This window comes from Onychostruthus taczanowskii, unplaced genomic scaffold (genome assembly GCF_017590055.1).
Source record: "Onychostruthus taczanowskii isolate IOZ18803 unplaced genomic scaffold, ASM1759005v1 scaffold251, whole genome shotgun sequence".
Taxonomy (NCBI): Eukaryota; Metazoa; Chordata; class Aves; order Passeriformes; family Passeridae; genus Onychostruthus; species Onychostruthus taczanowskii.
The window spans coordinates 36,038-64,034 of record NW_024499808.1 but is presented as its reverse complement, the minus strand read 5'-3'; the positions used below and the strand labels follow the sequence as shown (position 1 = coordinate 64,034).

At 62.5% G+C, this 27,997-nt stretch overlaps 2 protein-coding genes across 4 annotated transcripts; one reads left to right on the top strand and one right to left on the bottom strand.

Annotated features, from left to right (window-relative positions):
* The first annotated feature begins 244 nt into the window (after positions 1-244).
* On the top strand, positions 245-4,840 carry IRF5 (interferon regulatory factor 5). 3 transcript variants are annotated; one of them, XM_041407067.1, is made up of 9 exons: positions 246-433; positions 1,350-1,522; positions 1,916-2,102; positions 2,414-2,466; positions 2,553-2,583; positions 2,659-2,940; positions 3,202-3,591; positions 3,860-3,978; positions 4,043-4,388. In XM_041407067.1, the coding sequence occupies exons 2-9, from the start codon at positions 1,352-1,354 to the stop codon at positions 4,271-4,273; spliced, it is 1,464 nt and encodes a 487-aa protein (XP_041263001.1). In that variant the 5' UTR covers positions 246-433; positions 1,350-1,351; the 3' UTR covers positions 4,274-4,388. The 3 variants fall into 3 exon arrangements, with proteins under 3 accessions (XP_041262999.1, XP_041263001.1, XP_041263000.1); XM_041407065.1 differs by having other exon boundaries at positions 245-433; positions 3,860-4,840; XM_041407066.1 differs by lacking the exon at positions 246-433 and having other exon boundaries at positions 1,195-1,522; positions 3,860-4,840.
* TNPO3 (transportin 3) lies at positions 4,830-27,576 on the bottom strand. Its single transcript, XM_041407064.1, has 23 exons — positions 27,395-27,576; positions 21,745-21,945; positions 21,066-21,139; positions 20,288-20,444; positions 18,123-18,266; positions 15,549-15,724; positions 14,624-14,762; positions 13,492-13,638; positions 12,951-13,058; positions 12,513-12,604; positions 11,090-11,229; positions 10,832-11,023; positions 9,650-9,741; positions 9,048-9,124; positions 8,785-8,845; positions 8,199-8,339; positions 7,614-7,730; positions 7,091-7,185; positions 6,809-6,965; positions 6,317-6,484; positions 6,050-6,162; positions 5,367-5,457; positions 4,830-5,292 (listed from the first exon to the last, which is right to left on the bottom strand). The coding sequence occupies exons 1-22, from the start codon at positions 27,518-27,520 to the stop codon at positions 5,397-5,399; spliced, it is 2,778 nt and encodes a 925-aa protein (XP_041262998.1). The 5' UTR covers positions 27,521-27,576; the 3' UTR covers positions 4,830-5,292; positions 5,367-5,396.
* Between the last annotated feature and the right edge of the window lie 421 nt (positions 27,577-27,997).

Sequence of the window (27,997 nt, the reverse complement as noted above, 5' to 3'; positions counted from 1 at the left end):
GAATGACAGAGGGCGCGGCCAATCAAAGTCCGCAAAGGCTCCCCGGTGTCCCCGCCCACCGCGGAGATCCCCGCGCGTCACGTGGAGAGGGAACTGGATGCTGTGTATGCAAATATATGCAAATAGTATGTTAACGAGGGGGCTGCGAGCAGTGCGGGCTGACAGCCGGGGAGACGGGGCGGGACCCGGGAGGGGGACACGACGGTGGGGACACGGGGGGTACACGGGGGACCGAGGAGGGGCACCTGGGGTGAAGCCGTGGGGGCTCGGAGGGACACGAGGGGGGTGACACGCCGGGGGTCCTGTGGGGACACGGGGAGCCCCGGTGCACGCCCCGTGTCCCGGGGCGGTCCCGGCCGGTCTCGCCCCACGCCCACGCCCGGTGCCCGTGCGGAAGCGCCGGGCGGCGGCCCCGGGAGCAGCCCGAGCGCAGGTGAGAGCCGGGGCCGCTCCCGACGGGCGCGGGGGGTCCGCGGGGGATTCCCGTGGGGTGGGACCCCGTGGGGATGGGGCCCGTGGGGAGGGGGCCCGTGGGGAGCGGCCGCGGCGGTGGGCGCCGTGGCGGGGCGGTGCCGAGATGGCCGGGAAGAGCCGCGGGGACACGCGGGGACAGTGCCCCGGCCGCGGGGGGGGCGGCAGCCCGGACACGCCGTGCCGTCCGTGCGACACGCGTGGGGACCGGCGGGGACCCGCGGCTCGAGGGGAGCGGGGGGCTCCGCTCGCGGGGCTTCTGTGACCGCACACGGACCGCGGTGGGGACCTCCCGTGTCCCCGTGTCCCGCACGTGCTCTCCGTGTCCCACCATCCCTCCTGTGCCACCCCCTGCCCCCCTCGTCCTATGGACCGTGTCCTCTCCATCCCGTGTCCCCTCTCTCCTCATGTCACCCGTGCCCCTCCTCCCTTCTCCGTGTCCCCTGTCTGCCGTGTTTCCCGTGTCCCTCCACGTCCTCAGTGTCGTCCCCTGTGTCCCCCATCCCCCGTGTGTCCCCTGTGCACTCTCCTTGTCCACGCCGCGTCCCCGTGTTTCCCATCCCGTGTCCTCCCCTTGTCCCTCGTGTCCCCTGTCCTGTGTCCCCTCCATCCCCCCACATCCCACTGTCCCGCGTCCCTCTCCCCACTCTGTGTGTCTCCCGTCCCTCCTGTCCCTCCTGTCCCCTCCCCTTCTCAGCTCCTCTTTTCTTTCCCCGAAGCCACCGCAGCTTCTGCTTTCGGGGTGCGAGAGCTCGGGGGGGCCTCGCCCCCTCCCGCCCTGAAAGCGGAACCGGGGCCCCCCGGGGCCGCGCGGGCCCGGTTCCCCTTTCGGAGCGAGGGCGGCCGCGGGGTGACGCGGTGCCCGCTGGGGTCCCCAGGCATGGAGCCCCCGCGGCGGGTGCGCCTCAAGCCCTGGCTGGTGGCCCAGGTGAGCAGCCGGCGCTTCCCGGGGCTGCGCTGGCTCGACCCCGAGCACCGCCGCTTCGTCATCCCCTGGGGACACGCCACCAGGAACCCCCCGGGGCCCCAGGACCACGACACCATCTTCAAGGTGACACCGGTGACACGGGGCGGGAGGGACAACGGGCACTGGGATGGGGACCGGGCGGGCCTGGGGGACGGGGGCGATGTGGGACGGGGTGACAAGGGGGACGCGGCATGGGGACAGTAGGGGTATAGGAGAAACAGAACAGGGGTGACAGGGTGATGGGGTGACAAGGGATGGGTGCAGTGGGGATCTGGGGGACCAGGCACAGGAGTGACAGGGTGATGGGGTGACAAGGGGGACATGGGATGGGTGCAGTGGGGATCTGGGGGACCAGGCACAGGAGTGACAGGGTGATGGGGTGACAAGGACCATGGGGACACGTGGGATGGGGGTGGCAAGGGGGACCGGCGCGCGGGGACAGGCAGGCTGGGGGTGGCGGGGCTGACCCCCCGGCAGGCGTGGGCGCAGGAGACGGGCCGGTTCCGGGCCGGGGACCCGCCGGACCCCCCGCGCTGGAAGGCCACGCTGCGCTGCGCGCTCAACAAGAGCCGCGAGTTCCGGCTGCTGGTGGACGGGCCCCGCGGCTCCCCGGCCCAGCCCTTCCGCGTCTACGAGCTCTGCGAGGAGCCCCCCGGGGGCGCAGGTACGGGGGGCTCGGGGGAGGCCTTTGGGCGGCCCCCGAAGTCCCAGCACCCCACAAAGACCTGACGTCCCCCCAGTCCCCCACACCCACAAAGCCCAGCACCCCGTGAGGTCCCAGCCCCCAGCAGCCCCCACACCCCACAAGGACCCAGTGCCCCAGAGACCTGCCCCCCCAAGGGACCCACCCCCCTGTGAAGCCTCAGTGCCCCCTGAGTCCCCAGAACCCCTCAATATCCCCCCCCCATGAGTCCCCAGAACCCAGCAATATCCCCCCAGTTCCCTCTGTTTTCCCAGCCCCTCTCTCCCTTGCAGACGGGGGAGACGAGGATGACTATGGCTGCAGCGGGGAGGAAGACGTCAGCCAGGTATCTGGGGGGGGGCTCAGGGTGGGGGGATCCCCAAACCGGGGATGCCCCAGCGGGGTCCCTGTAACGCCCACTCTGCCCTGCAGCTCCACAAGATGACATCCCTGAGCATCGATGGTGAGTGGGGGGCTCAGGGTGGGTCGGGTGTCGGGGGGGCTGGGGTGCCCCCTCTGACCCCCCTCTCTGCTCCAGACACGCAGCACGGGGGGGACCTGCTGCCCCCCTACCCCTGGGCCAAGGAGGAGGCCCCCCCCTTTGCTGGCCACTGCCCCCCGGGGGGGCCCTTTGGGCCTCCCCCCCCGGCCCTGCTCCAGGGGGAGGCGGGGGGCACCCACGGGGGCCCTGAGCTGCTCCCTGGCGCCCTCGCTGAGATGGGGCCCCCCCTGGGCCCCCCGGGGCCCTCGTCCACCTGCCCGGTGGCACCGACGGAGCACCTGATCCCCGACCTGCTCGTCAGCCCCCACATGCTGCCACGTGAGCAGGGCTGGGGGGCCTGGGGGCGCTGGCTGGGGTGGCCATGGCTGTGGCGAGGCCATGGAAGGGTTGGGGTGGCTGTGGGGTGGTGGGACAGGGGTGGCCGTGGCCGTGGGGTGGTGGGACAGGGGTGGCCGTGGCCGTGGGGTGGCCGTGGCTGTGGGGTGGCCGTGGCCGTGGGGTGGTGGGACAGGGGTGGCCGTGGCTGTGGGGTGGCCGTGGGGGGGAGGGGGTGGGGCACAGGGCCGCTGGGTGAGGGAGTGACTGACCTGGAGCTGAAGTTCCAGTACCGGGGCCGCCAGGTGTGCGCCCTGACCGTCAGCAACCCGCACGGCTGCCGGCTGTTCCACAGCAGCCTGGAGCCCACGCGGGAGCAGGAGGAGCTCTTCGGGCCCCTGACGCTGGAGCAGGTGCCCTTCCCTGCTCCCGACGCCATTCCCAACGAGAAGCAGCGCTTCTACACCCACCAGCTGCTGGACGTGCTGGACCGAGGGCTCATCCTGGAGCTCCAGGGCCAGGACCTCTTCGCCCTCCGGCTCTGCCAGTGCAAGGTCTTCTGGACAGGGCCCTGCGCCGCTCCCCAGCCCGGCCCCAACCCCATCCAGAGGGAGAGAAGGACCAAGCTCTTCAGCCTCGAGGGCTTCCTCAACGGTCAGAGGGGAAGGGGAGGTGGCCCTGTGACCCTCGAGGGCAATGGATTGGGATGGAGAGGCCAGCTGGGGTGGGGGCGCACCAGGCACGTGGTGGCATCAGGGGGACAAGTGTGCAATGGGGACACCAGCTGGAATGGTGGAATGGGGGGACAGAGCTGGGGTGGGGGTCACCGGCTGGCTCTCGGGGTGGCCCTCAGCGGGGTGCTGGTGGCCCAGGCAGGCGCGAGGCCCCGTCCTGCCCCTCACCGCGGTGTGGGGCCCCGCAGGCCTCATCCAGTTCCAGAAGGGGCAGACCCCCACCCCGCCCCCCTTTGAGATCTTCCTGTGCTTCGGCGAGGAGTGGCCGGACCAGAAGCCCAAGGAGAAGAAGCTGATCACGGTGCAGGTGAGGGGCCGTGACGGGGGCTCGGGCGGGGTCCCTGCCGCCGTGACGCCCCGCGCTCCCGCAGGTGGTGCCGGTGGCGGCGCGGCTGCTGCTGGAGATGTTCTCCGGGGAGCTCTCCTGGTCGGCCGACAGCATCCCGCTGCAGATCTCGCACCCCGACCTCAAGGACAGGATGGTGCAGCAGTTCAAGGAGCTGCACCAGCTCTGGCAGAGCCACCAGCGGCTGCCGCCGGCGCAGCCCCCGCCCGGCCCCTCCGCGGGGCCCTGGGCGCTGCCCGGGCCCCTGCCCCCCTGACAGGGAGCGGGGACAGCCGTGGCACTGCCAGCCGCGGTGAGTCACGCCGTGCCCATCTCGGCTGGTGGGCCGGTCCACGCAGCACCGTCCTCATCCCCGTCCCTGTCCCCCCAGAGCTGCCAGTGACCAGCACCAGGGCGCTCTGCAGGGGAAGGGCACTGTGACCCCCCACCCTCCCTGCATTGCAAGGATAATCCCCCTGGGACTTTCGGGGGAAACAGCAAGAAAACGGGCTGGGGCCACCTTGGACCTGAAGCCGCCAGGGATGGGGGTACTCAGCACTGCGGGGGGGCACAAAGCAGCCCCAGCCCTGGGAGGAGAACCAGAGGGACCTTGGGAGGTTTTAATTTATTTTTTCAGTTTTTTGTTGTTTTTTATTGTTCTCGAGATGGCTACACACCCCCGGAGGGAACCGCATGCGCCCGCCCGCCCTGCCCGCACTCGAGCCACCGCCTCCTACCCCAAAATCAAACCAAAGAAAACCCCGAAAAAGGGAAAAAAAAAAAAAACAGAAAAAAACCAAACAAGAAAACAAACGAAAAAAAGCAGAACAAAATAAAATATAAATCTCTATTTGCAGAGTCCGTCCCGCCTGCGTCGTCTCTGGGAGTCGGCACCAGGCAGGCCGCGGTGGGCTCAGGGGGGCAGCGCCCCAGGACCCCCCGACTGACCCCCCCCATCTTCCTAAACAATTTGTACTGTTTGTTTTTTGTTTGTTTCTTTTCCTTCTTTTTTTGTCTCCATTTCACAGAAAGTTTTTCTACTTCTTTTGCTGCCGGGCGGACCCGGGGGAGCCGCGTGGCTCCGGTGCCTGGTGGGTTGCAGTGGGGTTGGAGGTGCTGCCCTGGGGCTGCTGCTCGTGGCGGCGGCCGAGCCCCGGAACGCGCGGCCGCCGGGACCCCCGAGCCCTCCTCCCACGGCTCCGGCCTCGGGGACGCGCTGGAGCGGGCGAGAGCCCTCGGCTGATTGTGGGACACATTCTTGGGTTGCTGTTTCCTGTCTTCTCCTTAAAGACATTCCTGGGAGGAGGAAGGGAGCTTCAGCCCTCTGTCCCCGATGTCCTGTGGGGCAGGGACAGGAGCCAGGCCCTTACCTGGGAGACAGGTGCCATGTGGAGCCGGAGCTATCGGAACAGGCGGGTGAAGTCCCTCAGAGCCCAGCAGACTTGTTTACATTCCTCAGCACTGCAAGACAAGGGGTGACATCAGGGGTGACCCCAAGGGGAGATGTGGGACCCAGGGAAGGTGTCCTGCTGAGGGATGGGAGGAGGTGGGAGCATGACAGCTGGGCTCCAAGGTGTTGGGAGAGATGAAGGGACAATCATCAGGGCAGAATGAGGTCAGCAGCCCCCAGGACTGTCCCTGTGTGCCACCACAGCAGTGGCTGGGTGGAAGGAACCAGCTGCCCCTGGGCACTCGGCCTCTGGGATTTGTCCAGGGGTGAGATGGAGCCAGGCAGAGACAGCTGACGTTCCCAAAGCAGCTGGTGGCCCTGGGAAGGAACAGGCCTGGGCAGGGCCTGGCAGCTGGAACCAGTGACTCATGGGGATGAGGAGGTGGCTCAGGAAGGGCTGCAGCTCTGCAGGGATCAGGCCGGGCAGAAAAACCCGTTGGGTGACAGCAAAGGCACCACGCAGCCCCAGGGCTCCGTGTGCCCGTGCAGGCAGATGGCACATCCCAGCAGGATCAGCGGCACAGGCAGGGCTGGGGCCGGGGCTGCTGGAGGCCAGCCTGAAGGAGGGAGCTGGTGCCAGCTGGAGGCCCCGGTGCCACTCACCTGGTGACCTGCTTGTGGAAGTCGGTGAGCTGTTTGTGTGTCACCTGGATGGCTCCGCCCGTGGTTTCCTTTGGCAACCCCTTCAGCGAGTTCTCCAGCCAGCGGCAGAACGTCTGTGCCAGGGAAAGGGAGGAACTCGGAATGTGGAGCCCGGCCTGGCTCCCGGGCCCTGCCTCGGCAGAGCTTCGGGGTCCCAGCCCTGCCCTCCGGGGTCCCAGCCCTGCCCTCTGGGGTCCCAGCCCTGCCCTCCGGGGTCGCTCCCCTCACCGGGCGGTCGATCTGCATGATCTCCCAGAGCACCTCGGCGACGTCGGGCAGGGTGTAGGGCGGGAGGCAGAAGCAGCACGTCTGCAGGAGCTGGTTCACGAGCTGCTGCCCCAGCTGGGTCATCACCTGGTTGATGAGCTCCTTCCGCACCTCAAAGTCCTCCTCATGCTGTGGGAGGAAGGAGAAGGGGGTGGGCAGGGCCTGGGGACAGGGGTAAGCTCCTCGCTCTGCAGGCAACCCCCAGAGCTTCTCGGCCAGCAGCGGTGGAGAAACCAGGGTGGATTGTGGGGACAACAGGGCAGGGCAGATGAGGATGATGAGGCTGACGGGGAGTGGAGCAGCCCGGGACAGTGGGAAGTGTCCCTGTCCACAGCAGGGGTGGCACTGCAGGGGCTCTGAGGTCCCTTCCCACCCAACCCATTCCATGAATCCATGGTGACATCCCCACGGAGGAAGAGCCTCCTGAGCAACGTGCCCCCGTGGGTCACTCACGTCGTTGGCCACCCCAGTGTGGATCAGATCCCGCAGGAATTTCATGACGCTGCAGTTGGCGTCCCGGTGGTCCAGGGTGGTGGCAGCGATGGCCCACTGCAGGATGGGGATCATCACCTGGCTGCGCAGCAGGGTGATGGGGCTGCGCTGGATGAACCTGCCGGGGACACACAGGGACGTCAGGCCAGGACCTGCCTCTCCCCGCTCCACTGCCCCCGTGGGTGCTCACGGGGACCCTCCGCGAGGGGAGGGGGGCCGGGTGGCCTGTGAAGGAGGTGGCACCTGGCTGCCAGGCGGAAGAGGTCGTCCACGGTGTCCGGGTGGTTCTGGAGGCCGTTGGGTTGCTCCAGGAGCTGGAAGGTGGGGATGCAGAGAGCCTGGGGGGAACAGGGATCCATCAGCAACTACCTGGGATCACTCCTCAAGGGCCCTTCCCCACGTGGACCAGGCTAGGGCTGCCCCATCCCTGGAAGCGTCCAAGGACAGGCTGGTGGGGGCTGGGGACAGCCTGGGACAGTGGAGCTGGCCCTGCCCACGGGGTCCCTTCTCACCCAAACCAGTCTTAGATTCTATATAGATATACTGGATACTATGGAAAATTCCCCCTGGAAAGGGCTGTCCAGCCCTGGCACAGCTGCCCAGGACAGGGGTGGAGGCCCCCACCCCCAGAGGGACTGAAAAGCTGTGTGGATGTGGCACTTGGGGACAGGGTCAGTGGTGGCCTCAGCAGTGCTGGGGGACGGTTGGACTCGGTGTGGTCTGAGGGATTTTCCACCCTGAGTGACGCTGTGGTTTGGGGCCCCACCTGCAGCATGTCGAGCAGGCCCTGCCGGCAGCCCTCCTCCATGCCGTACTCATCCACCAGGATGCTGCCCAGGTAGAGGAAACACGAGTGCTGGTGTTCCCGGTACACATTCACCATCTGGGGAGACAGGAACGCTGCACAGGCATCGCCAGATCTGCCCTGACCCCACATCCCTCCGGGCCCAGCCTGTCCCCTGTGGGCAGGGACATCCCAACGGACTTGCTCAGGTCCTGGGAGCAGCTCTGTGCTCAGGCCACCTGGGCCAGCAGCACTTCTCCACGGAAGCTTCCCCACGGAGCCCGGCAGGAGCCGAGCGGAGCAGGGAACACCAGCTCTGGGATTCAAGGATCCTTCCCTCAGGCTGGGTTACCTCCCCAGGGAGCCGCACCACGCAGGCTTTCACACACTCCTCCCAAACCACACACGCACACCGAGGGATCCACAACCTCTTCCATAGCCTCTCTCCTCCCCACGATGGGATTCCCAAGGCTGGCAGGATTCACCGCGGCACTTCCCAGCGCCCACAGCGGCGCTCGCGGCGACCCGAGCGAGCCCCCCAGGCAGCCCCGGCCCCCCGAGCCCCACCTGGGTGACGAGGGGCTGCAGCAGCGCGGCCGAGCCCTTGCCCACGCAGCGCACGGCGAAGCGCAGGCAGCGGCAGCAGCGCTCCACGATGCGGTTGTCGGCACTGTGCTTGTTCAGGGTCTCCGACAGCACCGGCCAGATCTGGGCGCGGACACGCGGGAGGGGTCACGGCCCAGCCGGGACACCGCCCACTCCCTCCCGGTCCCACACCACCCCGATCCCGGGGGGACGGCCCATGAGGGAGAAAAGCTTTCTGGAGGAGCCTGGGCTGATTTATTCCCTCCAGGGCAGCAAATGAGAACACGGGCAGGGAAATCAAACACCTGGGGCATTCCCAGAGCCAGGGCCCCTTCCAGAGGGCTGAAGCCTCAGATTTCCCCCTCCACACCCCAATCCCTGCTTCCAGGAGGGACAGGAGGGTGCCCCACAGCTCCCCTCCCGTGCAGCCCTGGGCAGACACACGGATCCCCTGGCAGCCAGGGACTGGGACTCCGTACGACACCCCAGGTACCCCCACCCCTGGAAACCCCCACCCCAAAACCCCCACCAGAACCCTCTCCCCAAATCCCAGCCCTCTCCCACGCACCTCCTGAATGACTTTTTGGCACGGGTGGACCTGGCCGTTCTCAACAATGGGGTTGGTGTGTCTGTGGGAACAGCCAAGGGTTAAGGGGGGTTTGGGATTAAAGCAAAGGAAAAGGGTTGGAGCTCTGGGAAGCGGACCAGGAACTGGCTCGGGGGGCACCTGGGGAAGCAGAGACTTCCAGCCCACTCCCCAAGGGCTGGGGAGAAGGAGGCGGTGCAGACTCAGGCTCTGGGGGAGCAGCAGGGCCCCAGCTCCTTCCTCACCTGAAGATGACGGCGAGTCGATCCAGGGGCACTGTAGGGTCTGAGGAGAGGCCATTGCTTGGCTCCTGGGAGAGCAGCTGGAAAACAAGGGAAAAGGGTAGGAGTTCAGGAGCACAGGTAGCCCTGGGAAGACACTGCCTGGACACTGACCCTACCAGCAGCACCTGTGCACCTCCTCAGGTGGGACTAGGGAAGGGCTCAGTCCTGGACACGTCCTGTGTGGGTGCTGGGCCTTGTCACCACGGAACAAGTGACAGGATGAGAGGGAATGGCTTCAAGCTGTGCCAGGGGAGGGTCTGGTTGGATATTGGGGAAACTCCCTGGCACTGGCACAGCTGCCCAGCGCAGGGGTGGAGTCTCCATCCCTGAAGGGATTTAGAAGCTGTGTGGATGTGGCACTTGGGGACACAGCCAGTGGTGGCCTTGGCAGTGCTGGGGAACAGCTGGACTCAAGGGGCTCCAGGGGCTTCTCCAACCCAAACAATTCCACTACTCTAGGATACACCTCTGGCTCTGAGGACACAGTTGCCATAGCAGGGCTGGGGCCTGGCCACTGTCCCCACTGTCCCCTCCCAGCTGCTGTCCCACCCATCCAGACGCACCTTCTTGAGCGCCAGCACCTGCACGGCGCAGAGCTCGCTCAGGCACTCCGAGATCTTCTCCAGGGGCAGCCGGGCCAGCACCAGCGCCGTCCCTGCAAGGACACACACGGCTCAGGGGCAGGGATGCAGCACGGGAGGGCGGAGGGGCAATGACATTCCCAGATGGAACGGCTGCAGGACAGTGGCAGGGCCTGGCAGAGCTTCCCCACAGCTGAACCTGGCTCTGGTTAATCCAGACACCGAAACACTTCAATCCCAGCAGGGAGCGACGCTAGCATGAGGGACAGGCCAACAGATGCCACAAGCACATCTGGGCCCACCACGTGTCCCCAGTGTCCCTGTCCCAGTCCAGCAGCACTATGAGATCCCAGGAATCTCCAGGGAAGGCACTCTGGGGCTCCCAGCCATGGAACACGAGGAGCACGGAGCTGCTCCCAGTCCCAACGGGCAGCAGCTCACTCCCAGCTCCAGCACAGCCAGGACCTGGCTGTGGTGCCAACCACCCCAGGGGGAAACCTCCCTGGCTCTGGAATTCCTGGCTCATTCTGAGCAGGAGAAAACCCTCTGGCAGGGAGAGGAACAGCCCGGCTGGTGCTGGGGCATCCAGTGGAACAAGGGGAGTTTTGTCTCCCAGGCAGCAAACGACTGCAGGGAAGGCTCCCTGGCTCTGGGGTAAAGGCTCCAACAGCATTGGAATTCACTGAAAATTTGTAAGGCACATCCCCAAAACCAGCCATGGTTGAGGAGGCTCATGGTACCCAACAGTCCAGCGAGACACCAACACTCTGAGTTAAAAATCTCTGTTCTTGAGCCCAAACGCTCCAAAAGAATTACCAATATTCCCAAATCTCCACCCTCTGTGTCCAGCAGGTGATTCCCAGAGTTTGGATGGAGCAGTGACCCACTGCCAGCCTGGCTCTCAGCATTTCCCACACGTTCTTCCCACATACCCAGCCCAGGATGCCCTGAGCTCTGTCTCAGGGATGGGGACAGTTACCAGTCTAGGATTTATTTCTGCCTCCAGCCCCAAGGGAACTCCTGAGGACGCTCTGCATGTGGAATGGGACTTGGGGCACATCAGGACAAACGCTGTGAGGCTGGGGCTCAGCACCCTGGGGAGCAACTCCCGTGGATACCCCGGCAGCTCCCGTGGACACCCTGGCAGGCGCCAGGGATACCCACCCTTGAGCAGCCCCACGGCGGCCTCGGGCGACAGCGCGAAGGAGTCGAGGGCGCGGGCGATCTCCAGCAGCCCCGAGAAGTGCTGGGCCATGTGGTCCCGGCACACGGAGCAGATGTTGTGGATGGCCTTGGCCGCGGCCGACGCCAGGCGCCGGTCGCAGAGCCCCTTCATCAGGTAGCCCAGCACGGGATCTGCGGAGACAGGGGCTCGGTCAGGGGGCGGCGGGCGCGGCGGGGCCGCGGGGGCGCGGGACTCACCCAGGAATTGCGGGTTCCTGTCCACCACCTCGCTCATCTCACCCACCAGCTCGATGCTGGTGTAGCGCACGGCCGTGTGCACCGACTCGGGCAGCCGCACCACGCCCTCCAGCACCTCCACCAGCGTCGGGTTGTTCTCCCTGCGGGACAGCCTCGGCTCAGCGCCCAGAGCGGGCCGGCTGCCGGACCCACCGCCAGACAGGATGCTCTGAACGTGGAATGTGACTCGGAGCACGCGGGGACAAACCCTGCGAGGATGGGGCTCAGCCCCACGGACACCAGTGCCACAGCAGGAAACACACAGGGAACACTGAATGCCTCCAGGGAGAGCCCCAGCACTGCTGGGGGACATGAGAACCAGGGGGTTCATTATCTGGGAACGGAGCCCCACCACTGCTGGGGGACATGAGAACCAGGGGGTTCATTATCTGGGAACTGAGCCCCACCACTACCAGGGGACATGAGAACCAGGGGGTTCATTATCTGGGAACTGAGCCCCACCACTGCTGGGGGACATGAGAACCAGGGGGTTCATTATCTGGGAACTGAGCCCCACCACTGCTGGGGGACATGAGAACCAGGGGGTTCATTATCTGGGAACTGAGCCCCACCACTGCTGGGGGACATGAGAACCAGGGGGTTCATTATCTGGGAACTGAGCCCCACCACTACCAGGGGGACACAAGAACCAAGGGGGTTCATTATCTGGGAACTGCCTCCTCTGCTGTAGGAGGGTGTGAGGGGGTGATCCCAGGCTGGTGGGGGCAGAGCCCCCAGTGCTTCCAGCCAGCACTCCCAGGAACAAGGCATTGGAAAAGCAAGCAGGAGCAGCCTGAACACAGATGACAGGAACTGATGATGTGAAGGGACTGAGGTGACTCCTCCAGGTGCCTGGAGAGCAGTGGGATAGGATTCCCAGCCTCACAAGGAAGAGAGGGATGACGTTACTAGCCTCCTTGGCAAAAGGAGTGACAGCAATCACAGCCTCCCAGGGAAGAGAGGGATGGGGATCCCAGTGTCCCAGGGGTTGGAGGAACAGCATTCCAAGCCCAGGGAAGGTCAGCTGGGTTGTCCCACTGCTGGCAGTGCACAGGACTCGCTGTGGGCTCACCACCCTGGGTATCATCTGCCCATGCTTCCACTAACACAGGAGGAAACACTTTCAGTGACTTAACCTTCCCTAAGGATACCTAGGAAAACTCCACCTGGATGTGGAAGGATCCCCAATGGTTTGGGTGTGAACAGACCTCAAAGCCAGTGCCACCCCTGCCACGGTAGGGACACCTTCCACAGTCCCAGCTTGTTCCAAGCCAGGTCCAACCCGGCCTTGGACACTGCCAGGGAAGGGAATGTCCTTGGGATATTTGTGGTGTCTGTGTCACACGGAGGCAGCCCCAGCCCCCAGCCCCCTGGCAGGACTCACTGGTCGACGCTCTTGGCGATGGAGGCCATGATGAAGAGCACGGCTTCTGTCACCTCCCAGGGCGGGTTCCCGTCCTTGAGCGTCGCGTAGAGCTGCAGGAGGGACGGTCACCGAGGGGCCACGAGCCCCTGTCACCAACCCCCGCCCCCAAGGCCCTGTTCCTGACCCCTCCCATCCCCAAACTCCTGCCCCAGCCGTGGGCCTGCAGAAACCCCACATCCCACAGGCCACCCTGGTACTGTGGGACCAGAGTGGCTTTCCCCAAAAATGTCAGAAACCTCCTGCTGCTCCCACACCTCCTGCTCTCCCACAACAGTTCCCACCACACACTTCCTTGTGCAAGGCATGTGTGTGACCTCCTCCAGTCCCAAAGGCCACCAGGGCTCGGTGACCTCCCTTGGCATTTGCCTGCACCTCACTGCACTGCTGCAAACCCACCTGAGCAAAACACTCCACCGAGCCCACCAGGAAGATCAGGTCTTTCACCAGGTCTGACACACGCATCCGGAACTCCCCGAAGTCATCGGTCTCCTCTGGGACTCCCTCCTGAGGGAGAGGAGGGAGAGCACAAGGGCAGCTCAGGGGAGTTCAGGCTCCCACTCAGCCACAGCCAGGGGAACACCAGTGGTTCTGTTTCAAGGGGATCCAGCATTCCTGCCCTCCTGCCACAGAGCAGGCTGCTGGAGGCTCTGGAGAGCTGTGCCCAAGGAAAACATGACCAGCCTGAGCACACACTGCGTATTCCTGCTCCAACAAGTGGAGGAAGGGATGGGAAGCAAGGGGATGAGGAGGGGAGAACAAACCATTCCAGGCTGCATGGAAGAAGATCCCAGCTGTGGCTAGTGAGCCATGCCATCCTTATCCCAATAAAACTGCCTCAAGCAGGGACAACACAGTTTCCAGGGGACACACACGTCCCACTGCCCTGGCAGCTCCACAGGGACACCCACACATCCCAGCTGCTCCTCGGGGCCCTTACGTGGTCGGAGTCGAGCTGGCAGTGCCGGGCCAGCGCGTGCAGCAGGCGCTGGATGTAGGCTTTGAAGATGCTGTGGATCACAGCATCGTCCGTCTTGTACAGGTGCTCCCCCAGCCTATACCAGAAGTTAAAGGAAATTTCTACCACCTGTTTGGAAAGAAAAATATAGCATTTTGTTACAGAACAGCAGAATATAGCAGAATGTTTTTTCCCCACTCTGTCAGTGGTCCCAACGGAGAAAGAGAAACCCTCCCTGGGTGGCAGCAGTGGCAGCACCACAGATGTGTCAGAGCTGCTGTGCCACACAGTGGTGACACAGGGGCCAGCTGCCCCAGATCCACTGATTTCTCTGCCTGTCACTTAACAAAGGGCTTGGGACCCCTCAGTGACCCTGGAGAGCTGCCCCAGCCCTTGGCAGCCAAAGCCTCTCTGGCCCAGAACCACCCCAGAGTGGGGCCTGAGGTTCTGGGAGCAGCTTGGGCTGGAAGTGCATGCAGCCCCTTTGTGGGGGGTTCTTTTATTTATTGTGTGGTTATTGCATAAAACCACAAGTGTGGATTTAGTCAGAAGCAGCTACAGAGCTCCATGTCCCCCTCAGCACTGATGGCATTGATGGATGAGGTCATGGCCAAGGAAAACTGAGCTTAACAGACCTGGGAAGGGAGGAAAAGGGTCCCAGGGACCCCAGGGAGCATGTGGGGCCTGCTGGAGCACAGCTGCCCTGCACCTGCCATGGCAAACCAGCCAGGCAGCAGCCTCCATCCACTGAACACAGGCATGGATCAGCTACTGGCACTTAGAGGTTTGGGAAGAACAAAATGACGAGGAATTAAATAAAGGATAAAGAGACCAAAACAATGACAAGTTTTGCTCCTAAGACAGGTGGACAGCTGCTTCCACGTGAACCAGCATTTCAGTCCCTCACAGGGCAAAATTCCCAGAACCACAAATCCCGGCTTTAACGCGCGGGAAAGCACCAACGGGCGTTTCAGAGCCGCGCTGGCAATTCCAGGACGCGCGGCAGGAAAGGCGAAGGCAGGCTCCTGCCCGGGAGCAGGGATGGCAGAGCCCGCAGCCCAGCAGGCAGGGCTGGCAGCAGGAAGGTGTCCCGCTGTGCCTGGCTGCTGCCCACCTCGTACTGCGGGTGCCCCGCGCAGATGAGCAGCAGCTCCAGCGTGCGCAGGTCGCCCAGGCCCTGGCCCGGCGTGCACACGATCTTGTCCAGGAAGGTCTCGCACAGCTCGGTGAACACGCGGCAGTAGTTGAGCACCCTGCGGAGGGACAGGGCAGGACGTGGGTGCCCTCATCTGCATTTGTCATTGATGGAATCACGCAAATGAGGGATCCCATGTGAAACAGGGAGGAGGCACACACAATCTCTGCAGCGGAAACCTCCATCCTCCAGGAATTCCTCGCTCTGGCTCCACTCCCTGCCTGCCCTGGCTCAGTGGCACAGGACTTTCCACACCTCCAGCCCTCCCACACTCAGCCAGACACCCCACCACCTCCGTGAGTGGATCTTCCAAAGAGAAAGGGTCAGAAAAGGAATAATGCTTTACTGACAATCTGGGAAGAAACCAAAATAACCTCAACCCCCCCTGGTTTGACCATCAAACCCCAACAGAGGCTTCAGATGCCCAGCCAGGCCAAAGTGTGCCCAGGGCCTTGGCCAGAGAGAGCAACCCCAACTCGTGCTGTGCCAGCAGCTGGGAGACGCTTCAGCAGGGAAGTGGGTGCAAACACTGGGCTCCAATAAGCAAATCTGCTGAAATACTGATCTCAAACGTCTCCAAAAGCCCAGTGAGGGCACAGTTCCAGTGCAGCTCAGCCCCTGGCCCCTCCATGACTCTCTTGCAGTGAGGGGCCCACACCTGCCCCCAGGATTTGGGTGTGATCCCACAAGTGCCCAGCACAGCGGGGGGCACTGCCTCAGTGCCCCCAGCACTGCTGATGCTCCTGGCACTGGTATCTCCAGTTTGGAGGCTGCCATGGCACCAGCTGGGCCAGCGCTGTCCTGCCCGCCCCTCCCAGCCACAGCGCGGGTCCCTGTCCCTCACTTGTCCAGGTCCTCCCGTGCCACAGCCATGTGATAGGCACTCTCGAGGGTGAGCACGCCCTGGAAGAGCTGCAGGGCCAGGGGCAGGTTGGTCTCCACGTTCTCGATGGCGTAGAGGGCCGAGCACACGCAGTCCGACGCAGCCTCGTGCAGGTTGGACGAGGTCTTGTCCTGTTGCTGCAAGGCACAAAAGCCCAGCAATTATTAAAGGGTCATGGAATCTCCTGAGCTGGAAGGGAGTACAGGGATCACAGATCCAGCTCCTGGCCCTGCACAGACACCCCAGCAATCCCAGCCTGGGCACCCCTGGGAGGGGAGCTCCGGCAGCCTCGGAGCTGTGCCCATTCCCCAGGGAGCCTGGGCAGTGCCCAGCACCCTCTGGGGAAGAACCTCTCCTGCTTTCCAGCCTGACCCTCCCTGGCACAGCTCCAGCTGTTCCCTGGGTCCTGTAACTGGTCACCAGAGCAGGGACGGGAGCTGCCCCTCCATTGCCCCAATTATATCATGCACCAGACAGTAATGAAACCACCAGGTTTTTGTTCTGGGTCCCACAATGGCTGGATTTGATCTTGGAGATCTATTCCAACCCAAAGAATTCTGTGGAAACACTTTGTAGAGGTCCTGCACAGCCAAAGCCCCCACTACCCCACAGTGGCCTCAGAACCTGCTTCCCTGGACACTCCAAGTCAGACTGACCCTTCCTCAAGGGAGCTGGCAACTTCCCTGGCAAACACAGGAGGGAAAACACCAGCTGGAACCCAGGGCAGCTGGGAAGGAAGGAAACCACCATGCTGCTCATCACCTGGCTGGACACAGAGCCATCACTCCCACTGGGAGGAGAGGTGGGAGCTGGGGAGTCCTTGGTGGGGATGGAGACGAGGTTTCCACAACAAGTGGAATATTGACCAGGGAAGGTCTGGGGGGTCAGTGAATTCCATGGGTGGTGACTGAGCGAGGGGCATCTACAGGGAAGGAGACAGGACATACAGAGAACCAGGAGAGAGCAAGCAGGGAGGAAACAAAGGAGCAGAGACTCTGTGAGTCCTACTGAACGAGATCTCAATGGATTTGGGAAACAATTCCTGGTGCCACTGAAGGGAGAAGGGGAGGAAGTAAAAACACCCCACCCAAAGTGCCATTACCCACTAAACAGGCTGGTGAGCCCCACAGCCTGTCCTGGGAGCAGCTCCTGCTACAGCTCCACTCAAAGCAGGATCCCACATGGACATCCTTCCTTGGGATGCATTTGTCATTGATTGAATCATGCAAATGAGGGATCCCATGTGAAACAGGGAGGAGGGACAGACAATCTCTGCAGCAGACCCTCCATACTCCAGGAATTCCTCGCTCTGGCTCCACTCCCTGCCTGCCCTGGCTCAGTGGCACAGGACTTTCCACACCTCCAGCCCTCCCACACTCAGCCAGACAAACACCCCATCACCTCCGTGAGTGGATCTTCCAAAGAGAAAGGGTCAGAAAAGGAATAATGCTTTACTGACAATCTGGGAAGAAACCAAAATAACCTCAACCCCCCCTGGTTTGACCATCAAACCCCAACAGAGGCTTCAGATGCCCAGCCACGAGGATGACAAACCTCACCTGGCACCCCCTGGGTGTGACAGACCTCACCTGGCACCCCCGGAGGAGAGGTGGGAGCTGGGGAGTCCTTGGTGGGGATGGAGACGAGGTTTCCACAACAAGTGGAATATTGACCAGGGAAGGTCTGGGGGGTCAGTGAATTCCATGGGTGGTGACTGAGCGAGGGGCATCTACAGGGAAGGAGACAGGACATACAGAGAACCAGGAGAGAGCAAGCAGGGAGGAAACAAAGGAGCAGAGGCTCTGTGAGTCCTACTGAACGAGATCTCAATGGATTTGGGAAACAATTCCTGGTGCCACTGAAGGGAGAAGGGGAGGAAGTAAAAACACCCCACCTAAAGTGCCATTACCCACTAAACAGGCTGGTGAGCCCCACAGCCTGTCCTGGGAGCAGCTCCTGCTACAGCTCCACTCAAAGCAGGATCCCACATGGACATCCTTCCTTGGGAGCCCTCATCTGCATTTGTCATTGATTGAATCATGCAAATGAGGGATCCCATGTGAAACAGGGAGGAGGGACAGACAATCTCTGCAGCAGACCCTCCATACTCCAGGAATTCCTCGCTCTGGCTCCACTCCCTGCCTGCCCTGGCTCAGTGGCACAGGACTTTCCACACCTCCAGCCCTCCCACACTCAGCCAAACACCCCACCACCTCCGTGAGTGGATCTTCCAAAGAGAAAGGGTCAGAAAAGGAATACTGCTTTACTGACAATCTGGGAAGAAACCAAAATAACCTCAACCCCCCCTGGTTTGACCATCAAACCCCAACAGAGGCTTCAGATGCCCAGCCACGAGGATGACAAACCTCACCTGGCACCCCCTGGGTGGACAAACCTCACCTGGCACCTCGTGGGCAGTGGTACTTCCCTGCCTGCACTTCCCAGCACAGGGACTGCCTGCTCCATGCCTCAGTCCTGCTGGGATTCCCCAGGGCCCCCACCTTGGAACCCCCCTACCTCCTGGGGAACACTCACCAGCACCTCGAAGAGCAGGGACAGCAGCTTGCTGTTGGCCATGAAGGTGCTGTCCAGGACACCCAGGTTGAACCAGCTGCCCAGGCACCGGAAGATTTTGATGAGCATTTTCTCCTCATTGCCCGCCTTCTCCACACAGGTCACCTGCAGGGACGCAGCAGAGCCGGTCAGGATCTGACTCCAGCAGGTGACCCATGAGAAATAACCAGTCACATCCTCTGGAGTCCACATGAGAACATTCCAGAAGCAGGCTGCTCCCAGCACCCCTGTCACCAGCCCTGGACACAGTGAGAGGGACAGACAGAGCCCACAGGAGCAGGAAGAGCAGTTGGAGTGCATCCCTCATTCCCACTCCTGCAGGATCCTGTGTTGGGCCAGCAGAGCACAGCCAGCAGAGATGTTCACACCTGACAAATCCCAGTGTAACTCTTCTCCCAAAAAACCATCTCTGCAAAGAGAAGCTGGTGCTGAGAGCCAGACCTGTCCTGAGGGACATTCCAAACATGCCACCCCAGTGTCCAAGCCAAGATGTGCTGAGATGTGGGATGGCAGCAGCTGATTCCCAGTGCTGGCCAATGCTCCAGGTGCAGCCCAGCACCAGCAGAGCCCTGCCCAAAGCCCCAGCCTCGACTGGCACAGGGAAAGGGGCAAGAGGTGGACAGGCAGGACATGGAGAAAGATCCCAGACACCCTGGACTGGCCCAGGAATCCCTGCACAGGAGCTTCCAGAGATCTCACTTGACACTTCAGTCCTAAAGGCAGAATGTTGGACCTCATCACAGTCCCTGGAATGCTGCTTTAACCCCCCATTTTGTAACTGAAGATGGTAATTTGGCATTTAAATCCCACACAGAAAATATAAATTTGGCTCTCCAGGCAGGTGGTGAAATGCCCATGCTGGCACCAACAGGGAAAGCTCAGGAAAGCTTCAGGCAGGTGCAGAGGGAGCAGGAATGTGCAGGGACAGGGCCAGCCCTTGGTGATCCCGTGTCAGCTCTGAGCAGCCACGAGCACCAGAGCGAGCTGACACTGCCTGTGTCCCCAGCATGTCAACCAGGATCTCCCAGGGACCCTGGGAAAAGCTGGGGCTGGACATGGCTGGAAGGGACAGCCCAGTGGGAGGCCCCTTGGTGTGCCAGCTGGCATATCCCAGGAAAAGATGGGGCTGGAGAGGACAGCACAGTGTGGGGACTCCTGATACTCCAGCCAGGATCTCCCAGGTGTCCCTGGAAAAGCTGGGCTTGGCTGGGCAGGGTGGCCCTGGAAGAGCCAAGGAAGGTGAAGTAATTTCAGAGTGAGCAAGAAATGGGGACTCCTGATACTCCAGCCAGGATCTCCCAGGTGTCCCTGGAAAAGCTGGGGTTGGCTGGGCAGGGTGGCCCTGGAAGGGGACTCGAGGAAGGTGAACTAATTTCAGAGTGAGCAAGAACTTGCTCAGACAACTTCTCCCAGAACAGGTGGAGCTGGGCTGCCCCAAAGGCTGCAGTGGCACTGGCAGGGAACTCTGCTGGGATAAACGTGGAATGGGGGAAGAGGCTTCTCCAGCCACACCTGAGCTGCTGGGCAGAGGGCACAGCTCAGCTCCATCTCCTGATACAGGACAAGGTGAAGCAGCCTTAAGCTGTGCCAGGGGAGGCTCAGGTTGGATACTGGAAAAATTCCTGCCTGGAAAGGGCTGTCCGTCCCCGGCACAGCTGCCAGGGGAGGCTCAGGGTGGATACTGGAAAAATTCCTGCCTGGAAAGGGCTGTCCATCCCCGCCCCAGCTGCCCGGGGAGGCTCAGGTTGGATACCGGAAAAATTCCTTCCTGGAAAGGGCTGTCCATCCCCGGCACAGCTGCCAGGGGAGGCTCAGGTTGGATACTGGAAAAATTCCTTCCTGGAAAGGGCCGTCCATCCCCGGCACAGCTGCCTGGGGAGGCTCAGGTTGGACACTGGAAAAATTCCTTCCTGGAAAGGGCTGTCCATCCCCGGCACAGCTGCCTGGGGAGGCTTGGAGACCCTGTCCCTGGAGGGATCTCAAAGCCACGTGGATGTGGCACCCGGGGACACGGTCAGTGGTGGGATGGTCGGATGGGCTCCGAGGGCTTTTCCAGCCCAGGCACTGCCCCGACGCCCTGCAGAGGGCTGGGAGCCGTGGGGCAGAGGCAGCTGGAGGCTGCTCACCAGCAGTGACACCACGGTGCTGGAGTAGTAGGCCAGGTCCTCGATGATCTCGGTGCGGCGGTTGGCCCCGATGCGCAGCGAGCGGCTGTGCACCTCCTCGGGCAGCACCGTCAGGATCTCCAGCAGGAAGGGCAGCGACGTCACGTCATTGCTGTACCTGCCGCAGGGACAGGGCACACCTCAGCACTGGGAACGGCACCCCGGACCACAGCAGGGCTCTGTGGTCCCTTCCCACCCCAGGCATCCCACAGATTCGGCAACAGTCCTGCCCCAAGGACACGCAGTGTCCAGCCACAGCCCTGCCAAGAGGAGCCTCCAGGATGGCTCAGCCCAGATTTCCAACAGGGCTATAACAGAAGCTTTCCCAGCCCATGAGCTCTGGGAGTCCAGGTGCCACTGCCTGGACAAATCCCACCCCCTCCTGCTGCCAATGGACTCAGGGTGGTGGCAGCCGTAGAGGCTATTGCTGTCACTGTGCAGCAGCGCGTGTCATCCTGTGGGGACATCTAGGGACACCCAACAGTGACTGGCCCCAGCCCCACTGCTCCAATCCACAGCTGAGGGAAGAGGGATCATCCCTAACAAAACAGGGATGAGGAAAAGCGCTGAGTGTTGGGCTGTGAGCAGGGAAGCATGCACAGCAGACAGCCCCTCCTGCCACCACCCAGGGTAGCTGAAACCAGCCATCACGGGAGAAAAACGTCCTTTTCCTGCACCACACCCGCCTGACACAGCCCACAGAACAGTCCCCAGGCCAGAGGCAGGAACAGTCACTCACTTCTCCACCAGTGTCTGCACACAGCCCTTCCACGAAGCCATCTGCAGGGCAAGGTCAGCTATTGCCAAAGCGAGCTGGAAGGGAACGGAAAACACATGGATCAATGTGGGGAGTGCTGGGAGTGCCAGGAGACAGGGCTGGCAGGCAGCTCTGGAATCCACCCCTAACATCCCTGCCAGCAGACAACTCAGGAATCATTCCCAACATGGCCCATGGGCAGGGAACTCCGGGATCCATCTCCATCATCCCTGTCTGCGCGCAATCCCTGCGGTGAACTGCGGAACACCGGCTGCCCTGAGGGCTGACATTCCCTGCCACAACATTCAGGGGCTGCAGGAGCACCCTGGCTCAGCCTGCAGGTGTCAGGCCCCCCAGTGCCACAGGAATGCATGGATAATGGGAATGAAGGGTGCAGAGAAATCCCCCTGAACACCCAGGGCTTTGGTCTCCACGGCAGAGCACAGGACAACCCCTGCTCCTCCTCTCCAAACAGCAAACTAGGATGAAGTAATGGATGTAACTAGAGGAACCAAGTGATGAAGGGGGGAAAACTATCTCATGCCAGGCCAGGAGCAGGGATCAGCCTTCCCTGTTTTCCAGCCCAGGGAGAGCAGTCCCAGAGTGACTGCCAGGAGCAGGACATGGAGGGAGCAGCTCCACTCCCCCTTCCATCACCAACCTGTGTGACAATGACTGGGGACAGGTCCTTCAAGTTCTGGATGTGGGACAGCAAGGAGTCCCGGAGTGAGGCATGGGAATCCGTGGGGAGTTCATAGAATGAAGTTTGGATCTTCATCTTCATGGTCTGCGCCGCGAAGTAGCAGGACTCCACATCCTGGTGGATCTGCAGCAGCTGGTCCGAGATCTCCCAAGCATGGACCTGTGGGAACACCACGCTGTGGTCAGTGGGCAGGGCTGGGCGGGATCAGGGTGCTGCAGACAGTCCAAATTCCCAATGGAAACACAGCCCTGTCCTGCCAGAGAGAGCCCAGAGAGGCCCCAGAGCTGCCCCAGGGCTGGAGTCCCTCAGCTCCCAGGGATCCAGGCTGGGAGAGCTGGGGGTGCTCACCTGGAGAGGAGAGGGATCCAGGGAGAGCTCAGAGCCCCTGGCAGGGCCTGAAGGGGCTCCAGGAGAGCTGCAGAGGGACTGGGGACAAGGGATGGACAGGACACAGGGAATGGCTCCCAGTGCCAGAGGGCAGCCATGGATGGGATCTTGGCCATGAGGAATTCCTGGCTGGGCTGGAATTGCCAGAGCAGCTGGGGCTGCCCCTGCATCCCTGGCAGTGCCCAAGGCCAGGCTGGACACTGGGGCTGGAGCAGCCTTGCACAGTGGCACTGTCCCTGCCATGGCAGGGTGGCACTGCAGGGGCTCTGAGGTCCCTTCCCACCCAGCCATTCCCTGACTCCCCAGACAGCCCTGGCTGCAGAGCCCACACCGTGCTGCCATCCCCAGGCAGCTGCTGGCACTGGGACACCCAGCTGAGGAGGACAGAGCAGCTCCATAACAGATCTTACATGGCAGAGTTCCCACAGCCCCTTCGGGAGAGCGCACTCCACAGGGATCCATGCCCCACCCCTGCAGGAAAGGGCAACCAGAGGCTTTTCTGGGCTAAGTGGAGTCTCACATGAAACAAACACAGAGAGAACCCAGCAAGGGACAGGTGGCAGGAGGGGTTGGATGAAGCCTCCCCAGACTGCAATCACAATATGGAATCCCAGGACTGGGGACACCAGGCCCATCTGAGGGCCCACACCAGGACTAGAACAGCAATGTGCCCGAGAGCTGCAGGAGAGCCAGGCAGGAGCCCATGGCCTGCCCAGCCTCGGGGCAGCTCCAGCCGGTGCCAGGCTGGTCTGAACCTGGTCCTGAGGGTGGGATTGGGGGGCTGGTGAGACTCCAGAGCCCCCTGGCTGGGCTGGGGCATGGGAACAGACTCACTGAATCCCAGAGTCACCCAGGTTAGAAAAGACCTTCAAGACCATCAAGTCCAAGCTGTGCCCCATCCCACCCTGTCCACAGCCCACAGCACTGAGTGCCAGGTCCAGTCCTTCCCTGGACACCTGCAGGGATGGGGACTCCAAACCCCCCTGGCCACCATGGTTAAAAATCCCAAATCCAGCTGATGTGGAAACTGGGAACAAAACCTGAGCCAATTCCATGAGCTTCACAGCCCTGGTCTCTGACAGCCTTTGGGCCACAGGACTCCCCTGTGCTCAATCCAGAGTGAAATAAAACCTCTGCATCCCTAAAGCCCAGCTCTGTCCCTCATTCCAGCCTCACATGAAGGCAATTCCACCACAACCCTTGGCCAGTCACTCCAAAAGCCAAAGAGCCCTTTGTTATAAACCACTGCCTGCCCATCCTTGCTTCCAGCTGCGTTCCAGCCTGGAAGACAAAATAATCCCCTTTCCAAATCTCTCCCCCAGGCAGGACAGCCGTGCCCAGAGGCTCCACCCCAACAATGCTCCAGACCCAAATCCTGGGCCAGGGCTCCCAGGGCTCTCCAGCATTGCCTTCTCCAGAAGGCAACACCAGGCAGGATCAGCATGATCCGGGCTGATTCCCAGGAAAACCCAGTCTCTTGCACATGCAAAAGGAAAACATTATAGCTGGCAATAATAGCACAGGGCCTAGCTCCTGACCCCACTCCCAGAATTTCTGCTAGGAGCTCTTTCCACTAGAGCCTGGAATGCAGCTGGAGCCAGCTGCAGAACCCAAAAGGCCCAGACAAGGGGGAAGACTGGGACCCTCAGCACCCCACGTGCCCCCCTCTCCTCTCCCTTCCTCCTTTCCGCAGGATCCTCTGGGCTGGGAACCCCCAGAGCCCATCGAGTCCAACATTCCCCAGCACTGCTGAGGCCACCACTGCCCCGTGTCCCCGTGTCCCCAGCTGCCACCCCCCACAGCTCCTCAACCCCACGGCTGCTGGATCCACCCCTGCCACATCCAGGTGGAAGCTCCCTGCAGCTTCCCAGGGGACACTGCACATTTTCCCCACGGAATGCTGGTCATCGCCACCACTGAGCGCAGTGTGGTCAAGCAGAGCCCTTCAGAGCCTTCAGACAAGCTCCTCTGCTGTTTCCAGGCTCTGCTGCTCCCTGCCCAGGTGCTGTAACTCCAGCTCCTCCTGGTGTAAAACTCACCTGGAATGACTCTGACAGGGAGTGGGAAAAACCGGAGCCACTGCTGTCATAAACAGCCCACCTGGGTTTATTTATCCTCACAGGGAATTCCCACGCTGGGAATAAACAAGGAGCTGAACTCCACACCTGCAACAGCCAGAATCCCACCAAACCCTCTCACTAAACTCTTTCCCCCTCAGTTAACAGGCTGGTAACTCCCAGTCTGGATGGACACGGTGGCAGACACGGGAGATCCTCCCAAACCCACCAGGGCTCATGGATAATCCATCTGGGAGCCCAGCTCAGCAAAGAGCACAATTATTAATGGGCTGTGAGCACCAGAGAAGCTGTTTCTGTGCCTGAGACTCCTCATGGCACATGCAGGAATTCTATACAGCCAAACCCCCACTGAAACCCAAACCAACCTCCACTTGATCCACACCAAAACCCCAACACTCAGCTCACAGCCACGGATCCACATGGAACATTCTCCCAGGGCTCTGCTCCAGACACCAGGCACACAGAGAAACTCCAGCCATGAAGCTGGGAAAGCTGGGACAAGGCCAATCCCAATCCCTGTGCCTGAGGAATCCCCAGCTAGCCTGCAGTCAGCCTTCACACAGCTCCCAGCACACGGTGGCTGAAGGAGCCTCAGATTCTGGGATTTAGGTCAACTTGCACCTTCAGCTGAGCTCAGAGCTGCTCTGCCACGTCCAGCCCCATTTTCCAGGAACAGCCAGCAGGAAAGGCCAGAATGAGGCTGCTGGGGGAGCTGAGGGACAAACCTGAGCCCCCAGGACCTCCAGACCCAAACCTGAACCCCACATCCTGCCAGAGATCCCAGGGATGGGAAGTGTGGGGATCTCACTCAGGGTGGGGGGTCCCCAGTGCCAAACCTGAACCCCCACAGAGTGACCCAGGCACCCAAACTCAGCTTTAGGCTTTGTCTTCTCATCCCTAGGATAGGATGCATCCCACAGATACAACTTCAGAAAGCTTCACCCCACACACAGCACCACCACCCCACTTCAGAAGGCTGCAGGCATCTGCCCTTGCTGTCCCTCACCACCCTTTTCCCCCTCCTGCTCACCCCCTGCCCCGTGTGCCCTCTGCTCCCTGGCTGGTTGCTCAGCACCCCTGGGCAGCCCATGGCTCCCTACTGTCAGTGCTGCTCACAGCTGTGCCCTGGGGCTGGGGCAGCCACCACAAACTGTGCCTGGCAGTGCCCAAGGCCAGGCTGGACACTGGGGCTGGAGCAGCCTGGCACAGTGGCAGTGTCCCTGCCATGGCAGGGTGGCACTGCAGGGGCTCTGACGCCCCTTCCCACCCAGCCATTCCAGGATTCTGTGATTACAACCCCAGAAAGGCAGAAACCATCAGGAACCCCGCCCTGAGAGCTCCCAGCAGAGGCAAACGGGACAGAACTGAGCAGGGCTGGGCGCTCTGCAAGGGGCACAGCCTGCCCAGGGGTGCCAGCAATAGCCTGTGACAGTGGCACTGCAGGGACACGCCTTGGCACAGAGGAGGATCCGAGCAAACATCCCTTGGGGGGTTAATCCCAGCGCCTCCATCCACACCAGGGCATGGGGACACCTGAGGGACAAACAGCCAGTGCCACCAGTGCCACCGTGACCCCAAGGTGGGAAAGGTCCCAGTGGGGCATCCCACCCTGCCAGGCCATGCCAGGCTGAACAGGGCCCCCCACCAGGGCTGGGATAACTCAGCAGCTCCGAGGAGAGGAAGGTGCTGGACGGAACCAGGCTGGGACACGTGGGAATAACTGGGATTCCTTCTGGGAGCAGCACACAAGGCTCAGAGAGGAGCAGGGGGAGTAACCCAACAAAAGGGGGGCAGCAGGAATGCTGCTGCGTTAATAACAACGCTCTTATTGCTGATTTCATTACTATTATTATTGCTATTGTTGCTACTACCATTCTATCAGAAAGAGCCCAGGGAAAAGCCCAGAGAAACTGCAGCAGAGACCCCGGGATTCCCAGAGCACCTGGGAATACAAATCAGTCCCCAAACGCCCAAACTCTCCCTGGCATGGGGCTGCCCGGCCTGGGGACACCCCTTCACCCAACAGCAATCCTGGGGGTCTCACCCCGGCAGCCCCCGGCCCCGCTGGGTCACCCCAGGCTTGGGGGTCCCTGGCACAGGGATGCTGGGGTCTCACCCAGGTTCAGGGGAGCCTGGGACCCCTGAAATGTGAATCTCCCTCCTGTGGCAAAGCCCCTGCCTGGGGGAAATGGGGGAGCAGCAGCAGAGCCCCCAGAGCCAGCTGTGCACATTCCCTTGGGAGCTCCGATGGGAACTGCGGCATGGAATTCAGGGGGAAACGGGGAAAAACGGGAGTTTGTGGGAACAAGGGGCGGCAGGATTAGCCAGAGAGCAGGCAGGGGCCCTGGGACACCCAGAGCAGGGAGGGGCAGGACACGGCCCTCCCCTGGGGAGGGCTGGGGAAGGGGGAGCACAGAGGGAACACAGCTCCGGGGGGGAACACCCACCCCCTGAGGGAGGGGAGGGGGCACAGCGGCTCCCGCGGGGCCACAGGAGCCCACCCAACACCGACAAACACGCCAGAGCCGGGCGTGTGTCCTGAGGGCTCCGGGGACCGAAGGAGGCCGTGGCTCCCTCCCCTCACGGCCCGGCGGCTCTCCCACCCGGCCGGCAGGAGAAGCCCCGAGTTCCCTCTGGGAGCCGCTTCCTCCTTCCCAGCTACCTCTGTGCCAAACGTCCCGGCCCCTCGTTCCTTGTGTTCATCACGGAACCGGGAATGGGTTGGGTGGGAAGGGACCCCAAATCCCCTGCAGTGCCACCCTGCCATGGCAGGGACACTGCCACTGTGCCAGGCTGCTCCAGCCCCAGTGTCCAGCCTGGCCTCGGGCACTGCCAGGGATGCAGGGGCAGCCCCAGCTGCTCTGGCAATTCCAGCCCAGCCAGGAATTCCTCATGGCCAAGATCCCATCCATGGCTGCCCTCTGGCACTGGGAGCCATTCCCTGTGTCCTGTCCATCCCTTGTCCCCAGTCTGTCTCCAGAGCGCTCCCAGGGATGGGGCAGCCACAGAGCTGCGGGAAGCGGCGGTGTAGAGGCTCCCCGAGGCCGCCACGGAGCCGCCGTTGCCTGCCCCGCCCCACCCAGGATGGGGCCCGAGGCCTCCCCGCGAGCCCGGGCCCGGTACCCGCCGCCCGCGGCTCTCACCGAGCGCTGCAGTTCGCCCAGCCAGCAGCTCGCCCGCTCCTTGCCGCTGGGGTCGGGGTCGTGGTAGAGCGCCTGCACGGCCTGCTGGACGAGCTGCAGGCTGGGCCGGCCCGGCCCGCGCTCCATGGCCGGTCCCTCAGCGCCGCCCGCCCGCCGCCATCGCCGCTCCGCCGCACCGGGCCGGCCCCCGGAAACGCGCCCGTGCGCCTTCCGTTCCGCGTCCTTCCGTTCCGCCGGCCTCCCCCTCCGCCGCCCCGTTCCGCCTCTCCCATCTCAGCGCATCGCATCGCATCCCATCCCATCCCGACCCTTCCTGTCCCGTCCCATCCTATCCCATTCCATCGCATCCCGTCCCGTCCTGTCCCATCCCGCCACGGTTTGTCACACCGCCCCCCCCTCCACGCCCTGCCCGGAACGGGTTTCCGGCGGTGCGGCGGTCAAATGTGTCCGGGCGCACGCGGCGCGGCGGGAAGGGTCTGTGACCCCCCCCCTCAAACCGGAGCGGGGGGTCCCGGTACCCCGGCCCATTCTGGGGACATCATCATCATCATCATCATCACCCTCCTCCTCCGTGCCACTCTTGGGGACAGCGGCGGCGTGGGC